At 48.6% G+C, this 25,697-nt stretch overlaps 1 protein-coding gene across 1 annotated transcript in view; it reads right to left on the reverse strand.

The window, feature by feature from the left end:
- The window catches only part of KLF16 (KLF transcription factor 16), an 88,935-nt gene extending 63,784 nt beyond the window's left edge, over window positions 1-25,151 (reverse strand). The window contains exon 1 of the mRNA XM_086947167.1: window positions 24,403-25,151. Coding sequence (XP_086803293.1) covers window positions 24,403-25,000 — 598 coding nt within the window. The 5' untranslated portion in view covers window positions 25,001-25,151. The remainder of the gene's footprint in view (window positions 1-24,402) is intronic.
- Between the last annotated feature and the right edge of the window lie 546 nt (window positions 25,152-25,697).

The raw sequence follows: 25,697 nt of genomic DNA on the forward strand, positions 1-25,697 counted from the left end.
TAGATGAGAGACTAGAAGACCTCCGTTGAATCACCTCAGACTGTGAAGAGTTGCCGAACTGTGCAGTGGTGCGCTGCAAATTGTGGTCTTGAAGGATGATCCCTGAGATTGACCACAATTCCTAGCTGTTCACCATTACATTTGGACGGTGATATTAAAAGGGAAGGCAGGCGATTAGCTATTGCAGTAACCGTGAGTTATAGACCACTGAGAGAAGCAGTTGTTCTCTGTACTATTGGTGCATTGAGTACCGAGTTTTCCAACTGAACCCCTGACATTGATGTTTTATAGGTTTTCTGATTAGAAAGGAAGGATCCCCCAATATACGCTTAGGCTCATGAAGTCCTGTAGTTGGGAACTTTAAGTAAGACCTTTCTTTCTTCATGTTTGCTCTCCTTCCATCTGAGCAGAGAGTAATTTTGGTGTTGTGTGTGTATGTTTGTATGTAGTGTCCTTGTGTTTTTTCTTTTCCAGGGTCCCATTATTTTTGGTTCAACCTGATGTTTTTTCAGAGAAGCTTGTTTCTTCTCCAGTAGCTTGTGAATTATAGATTTGTATGTTTATCTATGATTTTGTCTCCACAGGTTCTAACGCCAATTGGGCGCAACGACACTCACTAACATAAAACATTGTTAGGAACATTACACATTGTGGTAATTTTTATTGACACTTTTACATTTTACATGTGAGTAAGGGGAGGGTAAGTGCATTAACCCTTGTCCTGAAGAAGGGGGCTGTGACCTCCGAAACATGTTGACATCTTGATACAGTGGTCTGGATACCCTAATACGTATCTATTCAAACCACGCCCTGCACTTTTGTTTTAATAATACCAGCCGGGGATTTAATAAAGTATTTTTCTCCCACGTGCCAGGTATTTTTTAACTATTCACTTTTTTCACCTCACCTCACTCACACTTTTGTAATAAACACACACCCCCACACATAGTTCACTTCAAGTGCTCCTGCGTATCCGCGAGTCGTAGCACACCGCATCCCGTAGAGGGGTGCGAAGGCCCCGATGATGAAGCATGACACCAAGGGGCCTGTTGGTGTGTGAGGGGTATTTAAACAACACTGTGTGTTCCCCATCACTCTAGGGATCACTATCACTCTGAGTGGATTCCACTTTGTTTATTCATATGATCCCACATGGTTTGCTCTGATCATTTTTCTTAGAGAACAGTTAGGATAATGGTGTACCTGCTGGCACACTGGGATAGTGGTGAGGGCGGGAGAAATGAAAGGACAGGATGCACGAGCAAGAAGTTGGGATGGTATTTTAGAAATCTGCAATACAAGACCCATCAGTAAGTCACATTCTGAAGGACAACCATTTATTAGGATATGTACATAACTGCACATACCTGTTCTAGACTGATTTGAGATGGCAGAACACAGGTGCCCGCCCTTCTACTAATACAATCCTCAGCCCAAACAGTGACCCTGAGAGAAAAAGTGACCCGTTTTCAGACTCAAAAGACTATTCCCACTATGAGGAACCCATATTACATTTCCTGAACCCCACCTCATCCTAGGAAGTGCTACAAAACATGTGCCAAGAATGGTGTATCTGTGACATGCATTGACAGAAAGGCTAAAAGTTGATAGCATTCACAAGCAAGCATTTGTAAAGCCAACAGGTATGAGTTTGAAGCATTAGTACATTAGAGTAAGGCACACTGGAGGGTGTCAACAGACAGGACATGGCTAGTTGGGGTAATAGTTGTAAAGTAGTCCCTCACGCAGTTCAGGGAGGTGGAAGAATACAGCCAGTAGCATTAGGTGAAAGATAAATACTCTATTGGACTGAACCAAGACATGAATGACAATGGGCCAGATGAGGAGTTTAGCGGGCAAGAATACGCTGTCACAAAGATGACGGATATCCCGTCCGCCAAATTACAATTCCATTATAGCCTACGGAACTTGTAATATGGCGGACGGGCTATCTGTCATGTGTTGCCGGAGTAACCCTGTCCGCCATACTCTTAATCAGGCCCAAAGTCTCCAGCCAATGAGTGAAAGGGTTGGATCAAAGCCCTTCTATCTATGCTGCCATGAATAGATCCGTTTGATACCTTTGCTATCAAACCCCAGATCTAAAGCGAATTTCTGGACAATCTGAAATTCTATAAAAGATCAAAAACATGCCTTTACATAGCCAGTATCATCCAAACAATGGATGACAATGTTGCTAAGAACACAGGTCTATTTTGTACCACACAGAATGAGATATTTAGAACTTCAAACCAAACTAATTAGAAGATTCAAAGATCTGCTTGGTTTACAGTGAATCTACTTAGCTTGAAATTCGCTGACTTTGTGAAGCGCCAGCTCGTGTGCTTTGAGAAGAGACTCTGCTTTACAGAAACTCCTGAATTTAACACAGGTCTCTCAACTCTATTTCTCGGCTGTGGATGGCACAGGACTGAGCGCTCTGACAGTGTAAGGCTGAAGATGGAAGGGCGTTACTAGATAGGACACAGCTATTTCATATGTTTTTCATGGGGTTTGCCCCTCCAGGTCATATCGGCACAAAATATTTATCAGATCAACTTGTTAATGAAAGTTTAGTTTGTGATGTGTGCTTTGGGTTGAGGATGAACCCGCATTTTGATTAAGCCACCCCCTTCTGGTTGAATGGATAATCTGTCCTTTGCATGCACACATAAAAGGGAACCCTCAACCTTTCCTGATAGTCCTTGGCTAGGACATGATGAGAACTTCAGCCCTTCTTCAAAGTTCCTTTTTTAGGTAGATGAGCCATGTAATGGAAGCCCTTCCTTGCTTTCCCATCTATTATCCTATTTAGACGCGACTTTAACTCTTGGCCCATGATGGAGGCTTCAACTTCTGTGTCTGCAAGCTTTCCTCGGCTGTCCCCACACCTCTTTAAGCAACCGGACACTGCTCCCAATGCGACAAGCTTCCACATGTTGCCCACTTCCGCAAGCTTCCCCTGGCTGCCCCATCACCACTAAAAGGTACCCGACACTGCTCCCAATGCCGCGAGCTTCCACAAGTTACTCACTTCTGCAAGCTTCCCTAAGCTGTCCCTACACCACTGCAAGCTACCTGATACTGCTCCCAATGCCGCAAACTTCAACGCATTCTTCACTTCTGCAAGCTTCCCTCAGCTGTCCCTACACCACTGCAAGCTACCTGATACTGCTCCCAATGCCGCAAGCTTCCACGCATTCTTCATTTCTGCAAGCTACCCTTGGCTGTCCCACATTACTAAAAAAGTACCCGACACTGCTCACAATGCCGCGAGCTTCCACGCGGTCCTCACTTCTGCAAGCTTCCCACGGCTGACTCTACACCACTAAAAGGTACCCGCCATTGGTCCCAATGCCACGAACTTCCACACGATCCTCACTGCAAGCCTTCATCGGCTGCCCTTACACCACTAAAAGGTAGCCGACAATGCTCCCAATGCTTCCACACAATCAGATAATCACTAGCAGCCTGTCCCGACGTTGTCCGGGTATGAATTGCTGCCGGCCAGTAGTATATTGTTTTGTAGGATTTCGTTTTGATAGCATTTCTTATCTGTGACAGGCCTGTGAAACGCTCCGATTCACAGTGCACTGCTGATGCACTTAAGAGTGCGCGTTCAGTAGTGTGTGAACTCAAGTTTCCCTACTTTATTTTTCCTTGCAATATTATATAGCGCAAACTCGACAACATGGCATGAGCACAATTTACATTACAGAAGAACACATTTATTTGTGGTAGGCATGGGGAGACAAAGCGATTTGCCTGGAATCACAGGATGTTGAGCTGATTCAGAGATTCGAACGTAGCTCTCCAGCTCTAAAGTTTGCTATTCTAGAACTTGTGGCGGGAGGTGTGTCTAAAAGTGTATGTCGGTGCTGGCCATCAATGAGAGAGACCTGTGCATTTTTCAAATGGGTGGTGAAAAAATATGAGTATGTTGCTGGAGATGTGGGCCGCCGTGCCACCAATGTACTTACCGGGGGAGGGTAAACACCCATTATTCCGCAACTTTCTTTCCGCATACCATCACTCCGCATACTTTCATTACGAAAGTACCATGACTCCGCAATGCCATTATAACGCATGGCATTACATTTTATATGCTTTTACTATGCATACATTTACAACGAAATTCGTTGTTAATGCATGAATGGTAAAAGCATGTTTTTTTTAATGCTTGGATAAGGTAAGTATGGGTATAGGGGTATATGTTTTGGAGTACTGAGGTGTAATGCACGTCCTCTTGCTATTCGGAGGAAGACTTCCCACTACTGATATTTTCTACTTTCCATGACCATGGGAGTGCCTTCCCAGTGTTTTCCTGTGGTGGGAGTGTCTGCCTTTTTGCAGTATTCTCCATGTACTTGTGTTCGGTGCCCTTTTGTAACGTGCACATAACACTTTGCCCTTATAACACACGGTTGCTACCTCTCACATGTTTTTACCTTTGATACTTGCACAAATGCCACCTTGCCTACGTAACGCCTGTTCTTGTGCTTAGCACTTATTGCAGTATTATACCTCAAATTATACTCTGTTTTCTCTTTTAACTGCACACTTGTCACTTTTCCTCTTGTGCACTTTTGACTACCTCATGTATTTTTTTGTTGTTCACAATTTTTACTACCTCAAGTATTTTGTTTGCTCACAATTGTCACTATTACCTTTACTACCTCATGTATTTTTGGTTGCTCACAATTTTTATTACCTCAAGTATTTTGTTTGCTCACGATTGTCATTATTACCCTTACTACCTCATGTATTTTTGGTTGCTCACAATTTTTACTACCTCATGTTTTTGTTTGCTCACAATTGTCACTATTACCTTATGTAACGCAACGTATGCTTTTGTAATCTGCTCTTTTGTAATGTTTCTCATTATGTTTCATTTCTGTTCCTAATGTGAAGCGCTCTGACGCCCTCGGGTAAAGTCCGCGCTATATAAAAATGCATAAATAAATAAATAAATAAATATGTTTTGGGGTGTTTGGGTATTTTAAGGGTTCAGATATAGTTTTGGGTTATGGGGTACAGGGGTCGTTTTAGGGTTTAGGATAGGTATGTGTTTTGGGGTACAAGGGTATTTTTAGGGTTCAGGGCTGTTTGGGGGTATATGGGTATTTTTAGGGTTCAGGGGTAGGTTTGGGTTTTGGGGCACAGTGGTATTTTAGGGGTTCATGGCTAGGTTTTGGGATACAGGGGTATTTTTAGGGTTCATGGCTAGGTTTGGGTTTTGGGGTACAGGGGTATTTTAGGGTTCAGGGTAGGTTTGGGTTTTGGGATACAGGGTTAATTTTAGGGTTCAGGGCTAGTTTTGGGGTACATGGGTATTTTTAGAGTTCAGGGGTAGGTTTAGGTTTTGGGGTACAAGGGTATTTTAAGGGTTCAGGGCTAGGTTTGGGTTTTGGGGTACAGGGTATTTTAGGGTTCAGGGGTAGGTTTGGGTTTTGGGGGAACAGTGGTATTTTTAGGGTTCAGGGCTAGGTTTGGGTTTTGGGGTACAGGGATAGGTTTGGGTTTTGAGGTACAGGGGTATTTATAGGGTTCAGGGCTAGGTTTGGGTTTTGGGGTACAGGGGTATTGTTAGGGTTTAGGGATAGGTTTGGGTTTTGGGGTACAGGGTATATTTGTAGGGTTAAGATGGGTTAGTGTTTAAGGGTATTGGGGTATTTTAAAGAGTAAGGGTGGGTTATGATTATGGGGTGCAGGGGTATTTAATGGGAGCAGGGTGGGATTAGCACACGATATGAGACATGGTATGAAGGGCGGAACGTAACACACGCCCCCAGCATTTGTCACGCCCCCAGCACACGCCCACAGCACAATGCAGACACGCCCACAAGGGACTACTTTGCTGGCACGGTTCTTTTACCTTTTAAATGTATATGGTGGGCATCTTGCATAGCCTATGTCCTTCTGCTGCAACTGCCCTTTCCAACGCTGTATTGGGTGTTGTGATTGGTGCTGTGGTTCCTGAGATTACCAGCCTCAAAGGTTTGGGCTCTCTCTTTATTATATTAGTATGGATACACATATTCAGGAATTAAGCTACAATTTAAATACCCAGGATTATGTGCTGCATGGCTAAACCCTCATTAGGTCCTAAAGACGAGACCTATTGGCTATGCCAAGGCTTGTTCAACAGAGTCAGAATCCTTGTTCAAAATCGCAGAGTATGAAGACTGAACCCCGAGCCGCCCATGCCCTCCCCTGCACGCCACGTGAAAGGTATTTCCAGTCCCTGGGCACCACGAGGACAGCCAACATCGGAACAAGTTACACAAGTTCGGAAAGGAGCCACCGTGCCATATATACACCCCCTGGCAGTGCCAGCCACACTGCGCGCGCACCTGGTGCCCGGCAGGGGGGGGCGCTTTCAGTACCCGCGCTCTGCGTGTGTTTTGTGAAGTAGGCCTTGGGTACCCTGACTCTCCGTTTAGCCTCTGCGGGCGCACTGTGCCCAGGGGTAGGAGCAGGGCACCTCTGGGCACCTCCTATACCATGCCGCCGAGTCCCAGCTGCTGCCTCAGACCACCACCCCCTCACTTAAAGGTAATCATAAACCAAACTGGAAGGCTTGAGCAAGATGGAGGGCCCGCCCCTCGCACTCTGCCCCCCCCAGCTCCCAAGGAGGAGAGGCGACCCCCCCCCCCGTGCCAGCAGGGCAGCAGCGCCCCCGCCCCCCACACGGCTATAGAAATAGGAAGCCAGGCACAGACACTGGCGCTTTCTCCAGGACTCTGACCTACACCAAGCTGTGAGCCCCCCCCCCCTCCCCGCACACACCCACTGGCGGCCTCGCCGCCCCTCCCCCACTGCGCCAAACAGCCATGTACGCTTTCCAGGAAAAATGAACAGCCTCGGGATTCTCCGAAACGGGAAATTCGCCCCAGTGTGTTTTCTTTCGGCCGGGCTGATTCACGTGCAGCTGTGTAACCTTGCTTCATCTGCAGAGGGCGAGGTCTCCCCCAAGTCCAGAGGTGTTTAAAGGCATGAGTAAAGAGGGCATTTCACAGGCCCCCTCCTTCTAAGGACCCCTTGGAAAAAATGAACTTTCTCTCTCTGCTTCTGTATGTCACCTTCTCGCCTCTCTGCTACCTCTACCCCCAGGCCCCATGGAATCTAAAGGATTTTGGGCCCCCTGGCAAGGTGTATTTCTACCCCCATTTCTGAAAGTTCATTTGGCGTCACGCGGGCTTGAGTTGGCGAAAAATGGGTACTAACATTCAAAGTTTTTCCCACCAAGGGCCCACAAAACCTGCCTTACCCAGGACCCCAAAAATACTTACGACGACACGGCCTAAGCTGCGGGTAGCATCCATCTTAACGCACGTGGTCTTAATTCAAGTTAGATGTGCTCTTTAAAAACATGCTGGTAAAGCCCTAATCACAGGGCGTCAATTCACCAACATGCAAGGGGTAGCGGAAGTGGCATCACATGCAGTTTGATTACCGATGACATCACGGCTTGACTCCTTGCCCCACCATTGCCTCTGAACTGCCTCCTGTGTGCTGCTGGGGGTTAAGGCCGAGGAGTGTAAACTATCAAAACAAAGCAAGCCTAGATCCCAAGGCCAGGAGTAGCAAGGGCGGATGCTAGGGTGAGCCAGGGGTAGTAGCTGTTACCCCGGGCTACTTTTTATATATAATCCCTAGAAGTCAACAAACCAAGGTAGGGCAGCGAGCAAAGGAACATATTTGCAAGCTCAACTTTTTCAGAGCAGCTTGGAGCAACATCTCAGTGGTCTCATTGCCATGACATTACAGGAAGTGACAACACATGACCTTTCATCCCAGTAACACTGGGCGTGACATGGGCACGTGCTTACAAATATGGGGTCAATAAATTGAACCAATTTAAAAATATTATAATTTCCCACTGTATTTACTAAAGGTATTGCATGAAATGCAATGTTACAATAATCGAAGCCACTCTTCCTTAAAGCAAACTCAAGTTTTGTTTTATATTTTTAAGGGTACTTCTTCCTCAGTCTGTTTTTTTTCTTGATTGTACATCGATCTAATCACGCATTTCTCCTGGTGGACTGGATATCTGCAAACAATACACAACACAGTGGTTTTCCTGGAACTAATTTGATCAAATGTCACTTTTTTCAGAAACAAATCATGCAAGCAATTAACACAAGAAACAAGAATTGTGATCCGGCCTTTTGATGTTGTCTAATTTACCCTAAACACCTGCTCGAAACAAGAAGGAATTAACCTCAAGTACCAAGAAGTACAGCATTTGTTCTTATCCATACTAATATAATAAAGAGAGAGCCCAAACCTTTGAGGCTGGTAATCTCAGGAACCACAGCACCAATCACAACACCCAATACAGCGTTGGAAAGGGCAGTTGCAGCAGAAGGACATAGGCTATGCAGATGCCCACCATATACATTTAAAAGGTAAAAGAACCGTGCCAGCAAAGTAGTCCCTTGTGGGCGTGTCTGCATTGTGCTGTGGGCGTGTGCTGGGGGCGTGACAAATGCTGGGGGCGTGTGTTACGTTCCGCCCTTCATACCATGTCTCATATTGTGTGCTAATCCCACCCTGCTCCCATTAAATACCCCTGCACCCCATAATCATAACCCACCCTTACTCCTTAAAATACCCCAATACCCTTAAACACTAACCAATCTTAACCCTACAAATATACCCTGTACCCCAAAACCCAAACCTATCCCTAAACCCTAAAAATACCCCAATACCCTTAAACACTAACCCATCTTAACCCTACAAATATACCCTGAACCCCAAAACCCAAACCTATCCCTAAACCCTATAAATACCCCTGTACCTTAAAACCCAAACCTACCCCTGAACCCTAAAAATATCCCTGTACCCCAAAACCCAAACCTAGCCCTGAACCCTAAAAATACCACTGTACCCCAAAAACCAAACCTACCCCGAACCCTAAAATACCCCTGTACCCCAAAACCCAAACCTACCCCTGAACCCTAAAATACCCCTGTACCCCAAAACCCAAACCTAGCCCTGAACCCTAAAAATACCCCTGTACCCCAAAACCCAAACCTAGCCATGAACCCTTAAAATACCACTATTCCCCAAAACCCAAACCTACCCCATAACCCTAAAAATACCCATATACCCCAAAACACATACCTATCCCTAAACCCTAAAACGACCCCTGTACCCCATAACCCAAAACTATATCTGAACCCTTAAAATACCTAAACACCCCAAAACATATACCTCAGTACCCCAAAACATATACCCCTATACCCATACTTACCTTATCCAAGCATTAAAAAAAACATGCTTTTACCATTCATGCATTTACAACGAATTTCGTTGTAAATGTATGCATGGTAAAAGCATATAAAATGTAATGCCATGTGTTATAATAGCATTGCGGAGTCATGGTACTTTCGTAATGAAAGTATGGGGAGTGATGGTATGCGGAAAGAAAGTTGCGGAATAATGGGTGTTTACCCTCCCCCGGTAAGTACATTGGTGGCACGGCGGCCCACATCTCCAGCAACATACTCATATTTTTTCACCACCCATTTGAAAAATGCACAGGTCTCTCTCATTGATGGCCAGCACTGACATACGTGTTTGCGCTATATAATATTGCAAGGAAAAATAAAGTAGGGAAACTTGAGTTCACACACTACTGAATGCGCACTCTTAAGTGCATCAGCAGTGCACTGTGAATCGGAGCGTTTCACAGGCCTGTCACAGATAAGAAATGCTATCAAAACAAAATCCTACAAAACAATATACTACTGGCCGGCAGCAATTCATACCCGGACGTCGGGACGGGCTGCTAGTATATATATAAAGGAAACAAATCATACAAGTGCAGTGTGTCCCTGTGGTAAGAAACCACAAAAGGCAAACAACTGTGAAACTGTCCGAACATAAAAGTCCTTCAACTATGTGAATATGCCTTGAAAGGGGACAACAGCTGTGTGCACTGAAACACATATTGGAGTGAAATTTATGTTTGTTAAGTTCCACACTCTGAGAAGGGTTGCTTCAGGGATCTAGTCTTCTTGGTTTGTTGCTGGATTTTCAGCAGGTTATCAGTGCTCCAAAGGACCAGTGCCCAAGAAGACTTGTTTATGGACAAGATACCTACGCCGGGTGCACAAAGAAGGCTTTATACATGAAGCACGCTAGTCTAAAAATGCTCCTTAGAGGAATCTCTTTAGAGATACAAAATTAGGCGAGCTGTGGGCAGTATGGCATTCGTGTGGACCACGGATTGAAGGGAGGTCGATGCTGTTTGAGAATCCCCAGGAGAAGGGATTTACCTCAGTTCAATCTCAACAGTGCAATGAACTGGATTATCATCTTGCAATCTGGATCCAAGATAAAAGGTTTGCTTCAATGAAAAATACTTGAAATTCTGAACCCCGATAAAATGCGTTGATGTGCGATTGAAGGTTAAAACTAAGGCTTTGGCGCTCTCCACAACTGAAGATTTATAGTTCAGGTCTTTAGGCGAGATAAAGCATAATTGAAACAGTTTGGTCAATTAGGGATTTAATAACAGATTGATGTCTACTTTAGGTCCGGAAGCGACACTACCAATGAAATGCCCTCAGGAACATTGGTCTGAAATTCAATATCTTTATGAGTGGATACTCTCAGAAGGAGCTCCGTGCCATCAAGATAAAAGTTGTACAAGATGTTACAACATCTGAGAGTGGAAATCAGAGGTTTCATATAAAGGTATAAGAAAGTAAGAGAGAAAGATGAACCACAGAGGAGTCTTTGTTGGAGCATCTTTGCTATGATCCCAGCTGACACCAGCTTGATGCAGCTGACTGATGATTGGCTGTCATAAGCTTCTAAAATTGAGGATGGAGTGAGAGCATTCCAAGACCTGAAAGACCATACAGCTCCTAGTCTTTCAAATGTTCCCTATTAGCACATCTGTAATATTGATATTAAAATTGTTCATATGTTTTGCAGTACTGAACATAACAGGTGCAACTCAACCAGAATTATTGATACTCCACTTGTTGGCCTGAGAAATTTGAAAAGCTGAAATACCTCAGATTCCAAACTGTGGACTGCAAGACCTACAAACGGCAGAAGCAGGCACGTATCTTAGCAGCCATCTAAATCCCCTTAAAATGTTGAGTTCAGTAAGCCCACCTTCATTCAAAGGTCAGTCTGAACACCTCCCTTTTCAGGAATTTTCTGAACTACCAATGATCAAGTTCTTATCTCTGATTTACATCCAATGAGTTCCAAAATCCTTGGACGAGAAATCTGCCTCCAAGTTTTAGCTGTTTTTAAGAGTGATCCGTTGAAAATTGGGCAACTCGAGATGTCTTTCTGGATAGCAGCAAGAAGCAATCTTGTGCTTGTATCACAGATTTTGCTCCTGCAAGCATCACAAGCAGTGCAGAAAATCTTTAATTTGATAAAGGACATGGTGCCAGCAGAGAGCTTATTTCAGGCAGCTGTGACCATTTTTGAGTTCAGAAACAGGCTGAAAGCTTGATTGTGCAGATCTTGTATCCGATTCACAAGCCCTGCTCGCTCATGTCCTCTGTGCACTGAACCAGGGAGACTGGATAGTAGCGTTGGACGTGCAGGGCGCATTTTTACACATTCCTGTCCTTCGTGCCACATCAAGATGGGCCACGATTACCAGTTCGCCGTTCTAATTTTTGGCCTTACCAGCGCCCCTTGGGTGTTCACCAAGGTGACAGTGGTGATTGCAGCTCATCTGCAGAGATCAGGGGTGCCAATAATCCCCCATTTCGACAACTAGCTCTTGAAAGCAGGCTAGCCCCAAGCTGTAGTCTTCCATCTCCAGACTTCCCGCGGATCTCCTACAGTTGCTAGGGTTCACTTTCAAGGTGCCAAAGTCACACCTGACTCCCTCCCCGACAATCCCTCTCATCTGAGCTATTCTGGACACAGCGTAGTTTCGGGCCTATACTCCCAAATGGTGAGTCTAGGATATTAAGGCTATGATGCTGATGTTTTTGATGGATACAACTACCTGCGGATTCCTAACCTTTTGAATATCCCAATGCAATATCTGCCAACTCGAAGAACAATCTCACCATGTGAGGAGGGGGCGTGGCCTCCTGCTGAGAAGTACACAGGAGGCACTTCTGACCCCCACCCGCCCCGCCCCCAAGCTCCTTCCCGCTCCTAAAAGAAAAACTTTGCTGAAGCTGGTGCCAATGTACTGGGGTTTTTTCACACCCCTTACTGGACGCTTAAGTTCAAAGCCTCAGAAATAGTGCTGAAAACTCACTATTTACAGTGGTTTTCAGCTCGTTTTTACTGCCTGAGTGTGATATCTGCTCCTCACTGGGAGACCGTGTGATGGGAGCCGATATTGTGCGTCACACAGTGGTACCGTGTAAGCTGGCAGGTATGCAATGCACCAGCATTCCACTGAAACTTTTCTGCTGCTCTCCTACGTCAACGAGGATGTCAAATGCCTATGGCTCCACATGCAGCAATGGCCTAGATCTCAGAAGAGAACCACAACAGATCTGCAGTTGTGGTTAACAAACCACAAGTGGGTCAGCTGCAGACCCCTTTCCCTTCCCCAATCAGGTAAGACAGTGATGGCAGATACATCAATCCTGGGATGGGGCAGCTATATGGGAGAGGTGACGATCAGAGGCATCTGATCTCCAGTGGAACCCGGACTCCACATCAACCCTCTGGAGTTCTGGGCAATCCAGCTTGCATTAAAAGCCTTTCTACCCTCCATCAAGTGAAGGCTAGTGCAGGTGTTCATGGACAACCCCACAACCATGTGGTACTGCAACAAACCGGGCGGGGTGGGATTGTGGACCCTTTGTCCAGAGGCCCTGCATCTCTGGACATGGCTGGGACATCAGGGCATATTCCTATAACCTGACAGGCTCTTTAAACGACAGGGCAGACAAACTCAGTTGAAGATGCCTAGAAGGATCACAATTGGCATCTAAATTCGGAGGTGGTGTAAGGTCTCTTTCAGCAGTGGGGAGAGCCTTGGTTAGATCTGTTCGCAACCATCAAAAACTTACAATGTCAGCAGTTCTGCACGCTTGTAGTTTCCAAGGCGACTCTCTCTCTGAGACACTTTTCGTCTCGAGTGGAGCTCCGGACCACTGTATGCCTTTCCACCCATACCACTCCTGCGAAGAGTTCTCCAGAAGATCAGGAACGACCGTACCCAAGTCATCCTTGTGGCTCCGGACTTGGTTTGGAGAGTTTGGTATCCCAATATATTGAGCATGGCAATTGGTCCTCTGGATCAGGCAACCTTCTCGGAAGGATCTTCGGTCACAGCAGCGCGGGGGTGGGTGGGTTCTGATCCTGAACCTGTCAATGTTCCGCCTTCTTGCTTGGAGAGTGAGTGGCAACAGATGACTGCTTTCGACCTTCCACCCAATGTCTGCAATGTTATCTTGGCAGCCAGGCGTCCATCCACCAAAAAAGTATGCGCCGGTCATTGGGGCAAGTTTGTGGCATGGTGTGCTGAGAAACAGGTTGGTCCTCTTTCTGTACCCTCTCTTAGGCCCTTCTCTTTATCCTTTCCCTTACTCAGCAGGGCTCTCGTTTAGGCATTTTAAAGGGCTACCTTTCTGCTATATCAACCTTTCTGTGGTTGCCTGATAAGCCACCCCTCTTCAAATCCCCTTTTGTACATCATACCATAATCTAGTCCTGATGTTCATAATGTGCGCTGCCTTTGAGCTTTTGCACATCTGTCCTCTTGTGCTTCTTACTATCAACACGGCCTTCCTGGTGGCAATAACATTTGCCCAGAGGGTCAGTGAGCTTCAGGTTTTGTCATCCAAGCCTCTGTACTTGAACATCTACCCAGACAAGTTGGTTTTAAGAACTAGAGATTCCTTTCTGCCAAAACGTCATCACTCCCTCTCGTGTGGGCCAGTCCATTACCCTGCCTACTTTTTATACTCCATCACATCCCTCTAAAGAGGAGCGACTTCACCGACCGGACCCAACAAGAGCATTGTCATTCTACCTTGACCCTCAAGAGAGTTACAGGTGGACAGCCAACTCCACGTGGGGTATGTTGGAGTGAAGAATGGAAAGACCGCGCAGAAGCGCACCATCTCCCGATGGATCATGCGCTGAATTAAAATCTGCTACGCATTGGCCAAGAAGAACCCCCCTACCTTGAGTCGGGTCTGTTGGTATGAGCACATTACCAATTCGGTTCTGCAGGACTGCTGATTACTCACCAACCCACCAATCGTCCACGCTCTGCAAATGGATTTCCAAGGACAGGGCTTTCCCCTCTCAGGGCCCTAGTTTTCCACACCAGTGGTCAGTGTTTTTCACAGCCCCCATGCTCCTGGTACAGAAATTCACAAAAGGGAACGGACGTCAGCGTGCTGGGGTGGCACCTAGATAAGCACTGTACACAACACTTTCAATGTGGTCGACATAGATGATGCCACGCGGAGCAGAATGACGTCACTTACTGGTGTGCAGAGGTACTGCTTTCGAAAAATGTCTGGATCTAATCTGACGCATGGGGATTGTTCTATGGTGAAGAATCTGCAGCTAGATAGTCTCCCAAGCAGATAGGCATTGCTCAAGGTAAGTAACTTGTTTTTTATGATGACAGAGAACGTGACACCACAGGAGCAGTTCCCAAACTAACTTATTGACTAGGCAGTACGAATCATGAAAAAAACGGAGTATTGGAGAGCCCTAAGACATGCTAGCTTTTATGCATTATACACCTTCTTTTGTGCTTGTGATAAGTTTGGGGAAACTATTGCAGCATCTGTGCTTCAGAGAAATGGAGCTCTGGAAATATCAGTACTCCTCTTTTTTTGTTTAGGTGTTACTTGTATAGTGGTTGCATCATTTTTTATTTTATTTTATATAGCACAAACTTGACCCAAAGGTATCGGAGTGCTTTACATGAGCACCAGTTGCATTAGAGATAGATAAATTCATTTTAGGTATGGGAAGATTAAGTGATTTGTCCAGAATCACAGGATGTTGAGAGTCTCTGTTGAGAGTCGAACCCTGTTCTCCAGCTTTGAGGTCAACCACTATAGCCTTTAGGCCACATCCTCTACCCATTCATAGCTAACATTGCATTCTGTGACTATTAACTTTAAACAACTTTAGTCAGCCTCCTTCAGCTACTGGCTTATGACAATGTCACACCCATTTTGATTCAGCTAACTGATTATCAACTTGGCGGCCACCCTGGAATGGGGTTCTGCATACTCTATTATTATAGCCTTAGAGCACACTGTAGTGGGCTTTTCCCGGTAATTAAAGGCTTGCTCCAGCGTTTGGCTCAGGTCTTCGACAAGAGAGCAGGCCTTTAATAGCCAGTAGAACCCGCCACGGAGTGGTCTAAGGCTATTAGAACACTCCGTCCCTAGAGGGCAGAATGTTTCCGAGGGAGTTGAAATCCCCTCGGGCTCTGCGAGGCCTTTGTTCACAGCTGTTGGTGTGAACAAACATTGGAATGTTGATGCCCTGGGCTTCTACCAGCTATTAGAAGCCCAGAGTACTCCATTGTCTTCAATGGAGCGCTCAACATTCCAATGTTCTAATATTGTTTTACAGTTCCAAGATGGCTGTCATGTTTATAAACAAACAGCAAGCAGTGTCACAACAATGGGAAGTAAGCACTGACAAATGGAAAATGGATACTACAGAGAAGCAAGCGTTTCTTTTTGTCTGCTAGCTCCCAGTATACAAACAGGCATTGCCAAAACCAAACATATTGGCTTAGCCAATCGCGGTTTCGCTTTTTTGTGAGCTATAGCAATTGATGTGTTTGATAGCATGATCTGGCATGACATTATCGAATTCTCATCGCTAAAACCCTTATGTTCAAACTAAGACTAATTGGACTTAGTACCTTGAATTTGTAACAGATGTTACGATTACCCCATTTAATGGTACTGGATTTACAGAGCGGAAAACAGGACGAGATGGGTTTGCATGGCCTGGACCCGGGACATCCTAGCAGTTGTATTTAAGGAGCATTAACTGGCTGAGCCGCCCCAACAGGATCCCGGCCATCTACTCTACTCTGCCTGGAGTGGAACAGCATTTTAAACTATATACAAACCGGATCATAAGAACACCTGGATTATTTAAACCCATGCACTAACTAGTGCTATAAGGGAGCAAGGTTAGAGCCCAGCACATGCTCCACGTGCTCTGTTGTCTGCTCAGGCACCAACTGTTATAATGTGTCCATGCCAAATGGAAAGAATATTGCAATATGACACACGGAACAGATCCAAGCTATCCTCACATACCATTGCCTGCAATTTACCAAAAAGGGTAAATCCGGATCAAAAACACACAGGGACCTGACAGGAAGGTCATTGGGGCTGCGCTGTTTAGGCTGGAATATCTCATTGGTTTAAGGGAATCTTTATTGGGTATTTAACAATGAGGAGCACCATTACTCTGCTTCAGTAGCAAAGGGAGGTAAGGCGATGTATTTATGCGCTCATCTTTTTTTATGTTATTGTCTGCTTTATGGCTAAAATTATTTGCATTTCATATATTGCTCTTGTTTTATGTTTATACAACTTCCAATGAAAAGAAATTGGACTTATTGCATGTCATTCGTAAATTGTTTGCGTCTATTCCATCCAAGAAGACGGCACTCAAAGAACGACTGGACAACAACGCCCACGACAGCAAGGAACTCTTCAGCATCGTCAAAGAGTTCTCCAACCCCAGCGCCGAAAACGACATCACTCCCTCGCAAGACCTCTGCAACTCACTCACCTCGTTCTTCCACTGCAAGATCGCCGACATACACAACAGCTTCGACGCACAGACCACGCACCCTACCACCGAACCAACGCCCGCCACTACCACCCTCTGCAACTGGACCCCGATCAGCACCGAAGACACCACCCGCACGATGAACTCCATCCACTCCGGTTCACCAACCGACCCCTGCCCACACCACGTCTTCAACAAGGCCGACGCCATCATCGCACCCCATCTCAGGGACATTATCAACACCTCCTTCCACACCGCCACCTTCCCGGAGAGGTGGAAGCACGCCGAGCTTAGCGCCCTCCTGAAGAAACCAACGGCGGACCCCACCGACCTCAAGAACTACCGTCCCATCTCGCTCCTTCCTTTTCCTGCCAAAGTCATCGAGAAGACCGTCAACAGACAGCTCGCCACCTTCCTCGAGACGAACAGATCCCTCGACTCCTCGCAGTCCGGTTTCGGGCCAACCACAGCACCGAGACCGCCCTGATCGCAGCCACCGACGACATCAGAGCCCTGATCGTCACGGGGAAACAGCGGCCCTCATCCTCCTGGACCTCTCTGCTGCGTTCGACACTGTCTGCCACCGCACCCTAGTGCAGCGCCTCAGCAACATCAGAATCCAAGAGAAAGCACTGGAGTGGATCATCTTGTTCCTCGCCGGAAGAACCCAGAGAGTCCGCCTCTCCCCGTTCAGATCCGAGGCCACCGAAGCCATCTGCAGCGTACCACAAGGATCTTTCCTCAGCCCAACCCTCTTCAACGTCTACATGAGCCCCCTCGCAGCCATCGCACGCCAACACAACCTCAACATCATCTCCTACGCCGACGACACCCAACTGATCCTCTCCCTCACCAACGACCCCGCCACCGCCAGAGCCAGCCTACACGAAGGGATGAAAGACGTCGCTGACTGGATGAAGAACAGCCGCCTGAAACTGAACTCAGACAAGACGGAAGTCCTCATTCTGGGATCATCACCCTCTGCCTGGGACGACTCCTGGTGGCCCCCTGCCCTGGGCACCGCTCCCAAGCCAACGGACCACGCACGCATCCTGGACTCCTCCCTCTCGATGACTAGACAAGTCAACGCTGTTTCCTCATCATGCTTCAACACCCTGCGCATGCTCCGCAAGATCTTCAGATGGATCCCCACAGAAACCAGGAAGACCGTTACCCAGGCACACGTCACCAGCCGACTGGATTACGGGAACACCCTCTACGCCGGAACCACAGCCAAACTTCAAAAAAGACTCCAACGCATCCAGAACGCCTCCTGGACATCCCCCGACAAAGCCACATCACCGGACACATGAGAGACCTGCACTGGCTCCCCGTCAGCAAGAGAATCACGTTCAGACTCCTCACCTACGCACACAAGGCTCTCCACGACCTGGGCCCCAAGTACCTCAACGACAGCATGACCTTCTACACGCCCACCCGCCAGCTACGATCGACCAGCCACGCCCTCGCCACCGTACCACGCATCCGCAGAGCCACCGCCGGAAAAAGATCCTTCTCCTACCTGGCAGCTAAGACTTGGAACTCCCTCCCCACCCACCTTCGGCGAACCCAAGACCTTTTCTCCTTCAGGAAGCAGCTCAAGACCTGGCCGTTTAAGCAGTAACGTACGTACCCCTCTCCCCCAGCGCCTTGAGACCCTCCCGGGTGAGTAGCGCGCTTTACAAATGCTGTGATTGATTGATTGATTGATTAATTTCAAAAAGCTTATCTTCATCCCAAATGGCCCTCCAAAAAAATTCCTGCTACAAGGTAGCAACTGTTGTTTATCCCTAGAACAGACCTCGAGCCCTTCCGAAAATGAAACAAAAACATGAAAACAATAACGGGCGGGAAGGGCGACTTTTCTAAAACAGCGAGAAGCCAGAAACAATAGAGATCTTTGACATGAACACAACACAAGAAGCAAGGTGTTTTTCAGTTCAGAATTTTTAAAGGCTGGGGGACTGTAATCGATGGTGTGCATTTCTTAATAACAGAAAGAGATGGAAATAAAATAAAGAAATCAGAATTCAAGTCAAAAGCTCCTTAACTGATCAGGCTTCCTAGATTGCCAAAGCTTTCCTCGGCCGCTGTGTCTTCTCTCGGCCGCTTCTCCTCGCTGGAGGGGCACACCCACCCACACACCCCCCTCCCCTGGCGACGAGGCCCCGCAGTAAGAGTGCAAAGCAGGTCACCAAACAATTGCAGTTTCCAGCTTGATTTGCATAGCGCCCTTCACCCCAACCAGGCGCTCTAAACTGTCGACTCTCGGCCAGGAAAAAACCCACGAAAGCAAGAGGTGCAGGCATGCATCTGGCCCGAAAAGGAGCCCCGCCCCCGCCGCTGCTGGCTGCGTGCTGTTCCAGGTATCGCCAGGACCCCGCCCTCCAGGCCCGCTGGACTTTTCAAAGAAAAGCACGGGCAGAGAGTGTCTTTGTTCACACTGTTGGCTTTGCCTTTTTTCCCCCTTCAGCCTACAGTAACACCCGCCCTGGCAGACACAACAAAGCCCTTCCCAGCCTCTTCCGAGAACAGGTCGCAGTGTCCATAAACGCACTTGGCAGGAGGGGTGCAGGATAGAGGGGGGCACGGAGTGCAGGAAGAGAGCACGCCTTGACGCCGCACGCCGGTGCACTCGCGCGGAAAAAAAATTATATATATATATATATAAATAAAATTAGGAGCGTGGAAACGTGTTCAGGCGATAAAACAGCCTTAAACAGTGGGGGGGTTGCACATGCCTGGCTCGAAGGGGGAAGTGGTTGGGGGCGGAGCCCCTGTAACTGCAGAGAGCTGGGCGTGGGATCGGCAGTCACAATGCTGCCGAGCTCGGGTCAGGCTTCCCACGAGGCTGTGGGGGAGGGGCGACATGGGGGAGAGTTACACTGCAGCTCCCAGGGGGCGGGCCCCGGGGACACTTTGTGAAAGGCCACAACCACCTGGTTACTTGACTCGCCTCCTGGGGCTAAGAAAGCGACTTGGAAAGTAACCCCCTAGCGGGCTGGTAACCCTGGAGGCAGGGTCTGGACTGGGCGCCATGAGGCTCCTGTGAGTAAGTTAATGCGCTATATGGTCCTCGCCATTAACCTGTCTGCTGGGCCGGTAAAATGCCCTGGAGCGCTCTCAGGCCATCTGTCACCAGCAATAGGAACCTGCTTCCCACCCTTCCAATTCCCTGGTTGTCTCACCACTGGTTATTCACCTCTTTACTGGCCTGTGGCTTACCTGCCGTGTAACTGTGTCACTAACTAGCTGCTTCCTTCCCCTGGTTAGTTCTGTCCTCACTGGAGCCCCGGTTACTTGCCTCTTTACTGGTTAGTTGTGTTCTCACTGGAGCCCCGGTTACTTGCCTCTTTACTGGTTTACTTGTAGTTGTGTTGTCACCGGGGCCCTGGTTACTTGCCTATTCACTGGTTTACTGGTTAGTTGTGTTGTCACCGGGGCTATGGTTACTTGTCTATTTACTGGTTTACTGGTCAGTTGTGTTCTCACTGGAGCCCCGGTTACTTGCCTCTTCACTGGTTTACTGGTTAGTTGTGTTGTCACCGGGGCTATGGTTACTTGTCTATTTACTGGTTTACTAGTCAGTTGTGTTGTCACCGGAGCCTCGGTTACTTGCCTCTTATTGGTTTACTGGTTAGTTGTGTTGTCACCTGAGCCCTGGTTACTTGCCTCTTCACTGGTTTACTGGCTAGTTGTGTTGTCACCGGAGCCCTGGTTACTTGCCTCTTCACTGGTTTACTGGCTAGTTGTGTTGTCACTGGGGCTATGGTTACTTGTCTATTTACTGGTCAGTTAGGTTGTCACCAGAGCCCCGGTTACTTGCCTTTTTATTGATTTACTGGTTAGTTGTGTTGTCATCGGAGCCCTGGTTACTTGCCTCTTTATTAGTTTACTGGTTAGTTGTGCTGTCACCGGGGCCCTGGTTACTTGCCTATTTACTGGTTAGTTGTGTTGTCACCGGAGCCCTGGTTACTTGCCTCTTCACTGGTTTACTGGTTAGTCGTGTTGTCACTGGGGCTATGATTACTTGTCTATTTACTGGTTTACTGGTCAGTTGGGTTGTCACCAGAGCCCTGGTTACTTGCCTCTTTACTGGTTTACGGGTTGGTTGTGTTGTCACCGGAGCCCCGGTTACTTGCCTTTTTATTGGTTTACTGGTTAGCTGTGTTGTCACCGGGGCCCTGGTTACTTGCCTCTTTACTGGTTTACGGGTTAGTTGTGTTGTCACCGGAGCCCTGGTTACTTGCCTCTTTACTGGTTAGTTGTGCTGTCACCAGAGCCCCGGTTACTTGCCTCTTCACTGGTTAGTTGTGTTGTCACCGGGGCTATGGTTACTTGTCTATTTACTGGTCAGTTGGGTTGTCACCAGAGCCCTGGTTACTTGCCTCTTTACTGGTTTACGGGTTAGTTGTGTTGTCACCGGAGCCTCGGTTCCTTGCCTTTTTATTGGTTTACAGGTTAGTTGTGTTGTCACCGGGGCCCTGGTTACTTGCCTATTTACTGGTTAGTTGTGTTGTCACCAGAGCCCTGGTTACTTGCCTCTTCACTGGTTTACTGGTTAGTTGTGTTGTCACCGGAGCCCTGGTCACTTGCCTATTTATTAGTTATGGTTAGTTGTGTTGTCACCGGGACCTGGTTACTTGTCTATTTACTGGTCAGTTGTGTTGTCACCGGAACCCTGGTTACTTGCCTCTTTACTGGTTAGTTGCACTGTTACCGGAGCCCCCGTTACTTGCCTCTTTATTAGTTATGGCTAGTTGTGTTGTCACCGGAGCCCTGATTACTTGCCTCTTTATTAGTTATGGTTAGTTGTGTTATCACTGTTGCCTCTTTACTAGTTATTTGTGTTGTCACCAGAGCCCTGGTTACTTGCCTCTTTATTAGTTATGGTTAGTTGTGTTATCACTGTTGCCTCTTTACTGGTTAGTTGTGTTGTCACCAGAGCCCTGGTTACTTGCCTTTTTATTGGTTTACTGGTTAGCTGTGTTGTCACCGGAGCCCTGGTTACTTGCCTCTTTATTAGTTATGGTTAGTTGTGTTGTCACCGGGACTTGGTTACTTGTCTATTTACTGGTCAGTTGTGTTGTCACCGGAACCCTGGTTACTTGCCTCTTTATTGGTTAGTTGTGCTGTCACCGGAGACCCGGTTACTTGCCTCTTTATTAGTTATGGTTAGTTGTGTTGTCACCGGAGCCCTGATTACTTGCCTCTTTATTAGTTATGGTTAGTTGTGTTATCACTGTTGCCTCTTTACTGGTTAGTTGTGATGTCACCGGAGCCCTGGTTACTTACCTCTTTACTGGATTACTGGTTAGTTGTCACTGGAGCCCTGGTTACTTGTCTCATTATTGGTTTACTGGTTAGCTGTGTTGTCACCGGAACCCAGTTTACCTGCCTCTTTATTAGTTTACAGGTTAGTCGTGTTGTCACAATTTGCCTCTTTACTGGTTAGTTGTGTTGTCACAGAGGCCATAGTTACTTGCCTCTTTATTAGTTCACTGGTTAGTTGTGTTGTCACTGTTTGCCTCTTTACTGGTTAGTTGTGTTGTCACCAGAGCCCTGGATTATTGCCCGTTTACTGGAATACTGGTTACTGGTGTTATCACCGGAGCCCTGGTTACCTGTCTCTTTATTGGCTTGCTGCCCTGTCTTCACCAGTCTGTAGACCCAGCCAGCGGCTCCATGCCAAGCCTTCTTGGAGCACATTGTAAACCACACCAGGAGCAGAGGAGGCTCCTCAAACTCGAGGGAGATCAGTCCTCGTACTTAACCATCACTTCCCTGGTTACATTTCTGATAATCTGATACCTTGCTAATTGTGTGACGGTCAGTTTTCTTACTAGACTGCTCATCCTAATTCCCCTGGTAATCAGTCTCCTGTCATTCTTAACCTGACTTGATGTTGGCGCCAGATTCCCTGGTTAGCAGACTAGTAACCCTGTTTGCAGCCCGGGAAACAGTTATAGAGATTTTAACCTCCAGGCTAGCTGACTGGTAATCAGACCCTGAGTTAGCTATTTGCCACAGGATCCCTTTTTAGTAACCTGGCGATCTGTTATCTTGTCAGTTGCCTCAGCATCAGTTCACTAGACGGCTTGCCCTACCAATAGTCCCTTGCTAGCAGCCAGATCAGTTCACTTGACATGTTAGTCCACTAGTCCTTTGCTAGCAGCCAGATCAGTTCACTGGATATGTTAGTCCACTAGTCCCTTGCTAGCAGCCAGATCAGTTCACTAGATATGTTAGTCCACTAGTCCCTTGCTAGCAGTCTCATCAGTTCACTAGACATGTTAGTCCACTAGTCCTTTGCTAGCAGCCAGATCAGTTCACTAGACATGTTAGTCCACTAGTCCCTTGCTAGCAGCCAGATCAGTTCACTGGATATGTTAGTCCACTAGTCCCTTGCTAGCAGCCAGATCAGTTCACTAGACATGTTAGTCCACTAGTCCCTTGCTAGCAGCCAGATCAGTTCACTAGACATGTTAGTCCACTAGTCCCTTGCTAGCAGCCAGATCAGTTCACTAGACATGTTAGTCCACTAGCCCCTTGCTAGCAGTCTCATCAGTTCACTAGACATATTTCAGTCCACTAGTCCCTTGCTAGCAGTTTCATCAGTTCACTAGACATATTTCAGTCCACTAGTCCCTTGCTAGCAGTCTCATCAGTTCACTAGACATATTTCAGTCCACTAGTCCCTTGCTAGCAGTCTCATCAGTTCACTAGACATATTTCAGTCCACTAGTCCCTTGCTAGCAGTCTCATCAGTTCACTAGGCATCTGTCGGGCCCTGCACTAGTCCCTTGCTAGCAGTCTGGCCATCAATCCCCCGTTAGCTGCCTTGTCGTCTTGCTAGTTGTCTTTAATCATGTCTGCCGTAGTCATCAGAGGCCAGTCTTAGCTGTCTGCTCACAAGGCCCCAGCTCGCCACCTTTACTCTCACTGGCTAACTCACTCTGATGCTCCCTCACTGGCCTCCTCGGTCCTCATCCCTCCAGAACTCACATTATCAACACCTATTAAATGAGAATTTGAAATACACTAGAAATTTGCATAATGGGCTGTGCAGTCCCCTGCGCAGTAATTTGAGTCAGCAGCTAGAACTGTAACCCGAGAACCAGTACCCTGCACGTGGCATCAGCGTCATGTTCAACTAGGGTCAGTGACATGCCCTGGCCAGAGGGATGGGCCTCAGTACCTGGTCCTTATAGGGTGGGGGCTCAGCATCCTGCTCAGCGGCAGAGGCGCACTGCACTGTCCCCGGTCCAAGTAGCAGGTCTGCCGGCGGTCACACGTGTTGACCCGTGCCCATGGCACATGTCTGAGGGGCAGTGCCCCGATTAGTAACCTAGGCATCGGTACAGCACTCCCAAGCCAGTCACTGAGCATCTGTGTCCTGGTGACCTGCGCCAGTGCTCTGGTTAGATACTGGAGAATTGGTCAGGTGGTCCATGAGTCTGAGCAGGACCCCTTAAATACACATCATCAACAGCGCAAGAGCAGCCCCCCGCGCAGACCTTAGCCCCAGATATCTCTGCCCAGCCACAATCGTGCCTATCAGTACCCTGGCTAGTCATCTGGACAGCGCCCTGCTGGTACCCATACTAGTCCCTGGCTAGTTTAGCTGCCCTGGCCCAGCCCCACCCCTCTCACCTGTGTGCGTCCGCATGTGCGCCTTGAGGTGCGAAGACTTGCCGTACACCTTGTCGCAGCCCTGGAAGTGGCAGTGGTGGCGCTTGGCGGGAGTGCCCGGTAGCGGGGTGCCGGGGAGGGGTGTTCCGGAAGCTGGCGTCGGTGGCCCCTCGGACAGGGTGGTGTAGCCGCTCTCCAGGTCGCCGGCCGAGGAGGATGCGCTGCTGCTCTCCGACATCCCGGAGCCCGGCCGCACCCCCGGTAGCAGGGCGGCCACCGCCCGCAGGCTGCCCCCCACGCTCCCGCGCAGCAGCGTGTCACGCACCTCGCGGTCCTCACGCGTCGAGCCCGGCTCGGGGGAGCGGTGGCCCGGGGCGCGGTTGTGGTGGTCCGTTGGGTGCCCGGGGGCGCGCAGGTCCAGGGGCTGCAGCATGGAGCAGGGCGGCTGGCTCTGTGGGGGCTGGCCCAGGGCGCGGAGGTCCGCGTGGTGGCCCGGAGGGTCCCGCGGGATGCGTGACTCCTGCTCCCCCAGCACCCGTGTGCGGTGCAGCCCGGCCCCGCTGGACATGGACACCAGGCACTCGGCGGCGAAGTAATCCAGGCAGGCGAAAGCCGACATGGCGCGGGGATGGGCGCTCTCCCCGGGCAGGTGCCTGCGGTGCCCGGGATGCTGTGGGGGCACACGGGGATGGGTGGGGCGCAGGCTCTCTTTGTGCAGGTGCCTCGCGTGCTGCTGCTCTGGGCACGCGGGATGGGTGGGGTCCAGTCACCCCGTGGGAGTTCCGCCTGGCACGGGAGTGGGTGGGGCGCCTGGCACAGGGTGACTCGGAGTGGCACGGGGGTGGGTGGGGCGCAGGGTGACCCTGGTGGGTGCTCTGCCTGGTTCGGTGCTGACCTCCTTGTGGGTGGCAGCCGGTGGCACTCTGAAACCCAAGCCCCACCACCACACCCCCTGCTCTGCCCGGGACTCCAGAGGCCGAACAGACTCTTTTGTGTCTATAAAAGCCGGTTGGTGCGCACAGCTTCCCCCGCCCCGACCTCCCCTGCCATCCACGCCCCCGATCCCCGCCTCCTGCCCGCCGGGGGGAGGGAGGGCGGTGACTCAGGGGCAGGCGAGGCAGGAACTGCAGGGGGAGGGGCGGCTGGGCACCCAAGGAAGGGGCGCACGAGGGAGGGCTGGTACAGCGAGGCACCCCGGGGAAGGGGATCCGCCACGCGGGCGGTGGAGGGCAGCCTGGCACCGAGGCTTGAAGGGTAGTTAGAGGCACTGGGAATCTGGGCACTGAAGTACAGGGGAGGGCAGGTGTTCACACGCA

The sequence above is a fragment of the Lissotriton vulgaris genome, chromosome 12 (genome assembly GCF_964263255.1).
Source record: "Lissotriton vulgaris chromosome 12, aLisVul1.2, whole genome shotgun sequence".
NCBI classification, from domain to species: domain Eukaryota; kingdom Metazoa; phylum Chordata; class Amphibia; order Caudata; family Salamandridae; genus Lissotriton; species Lissotriton vulgaris.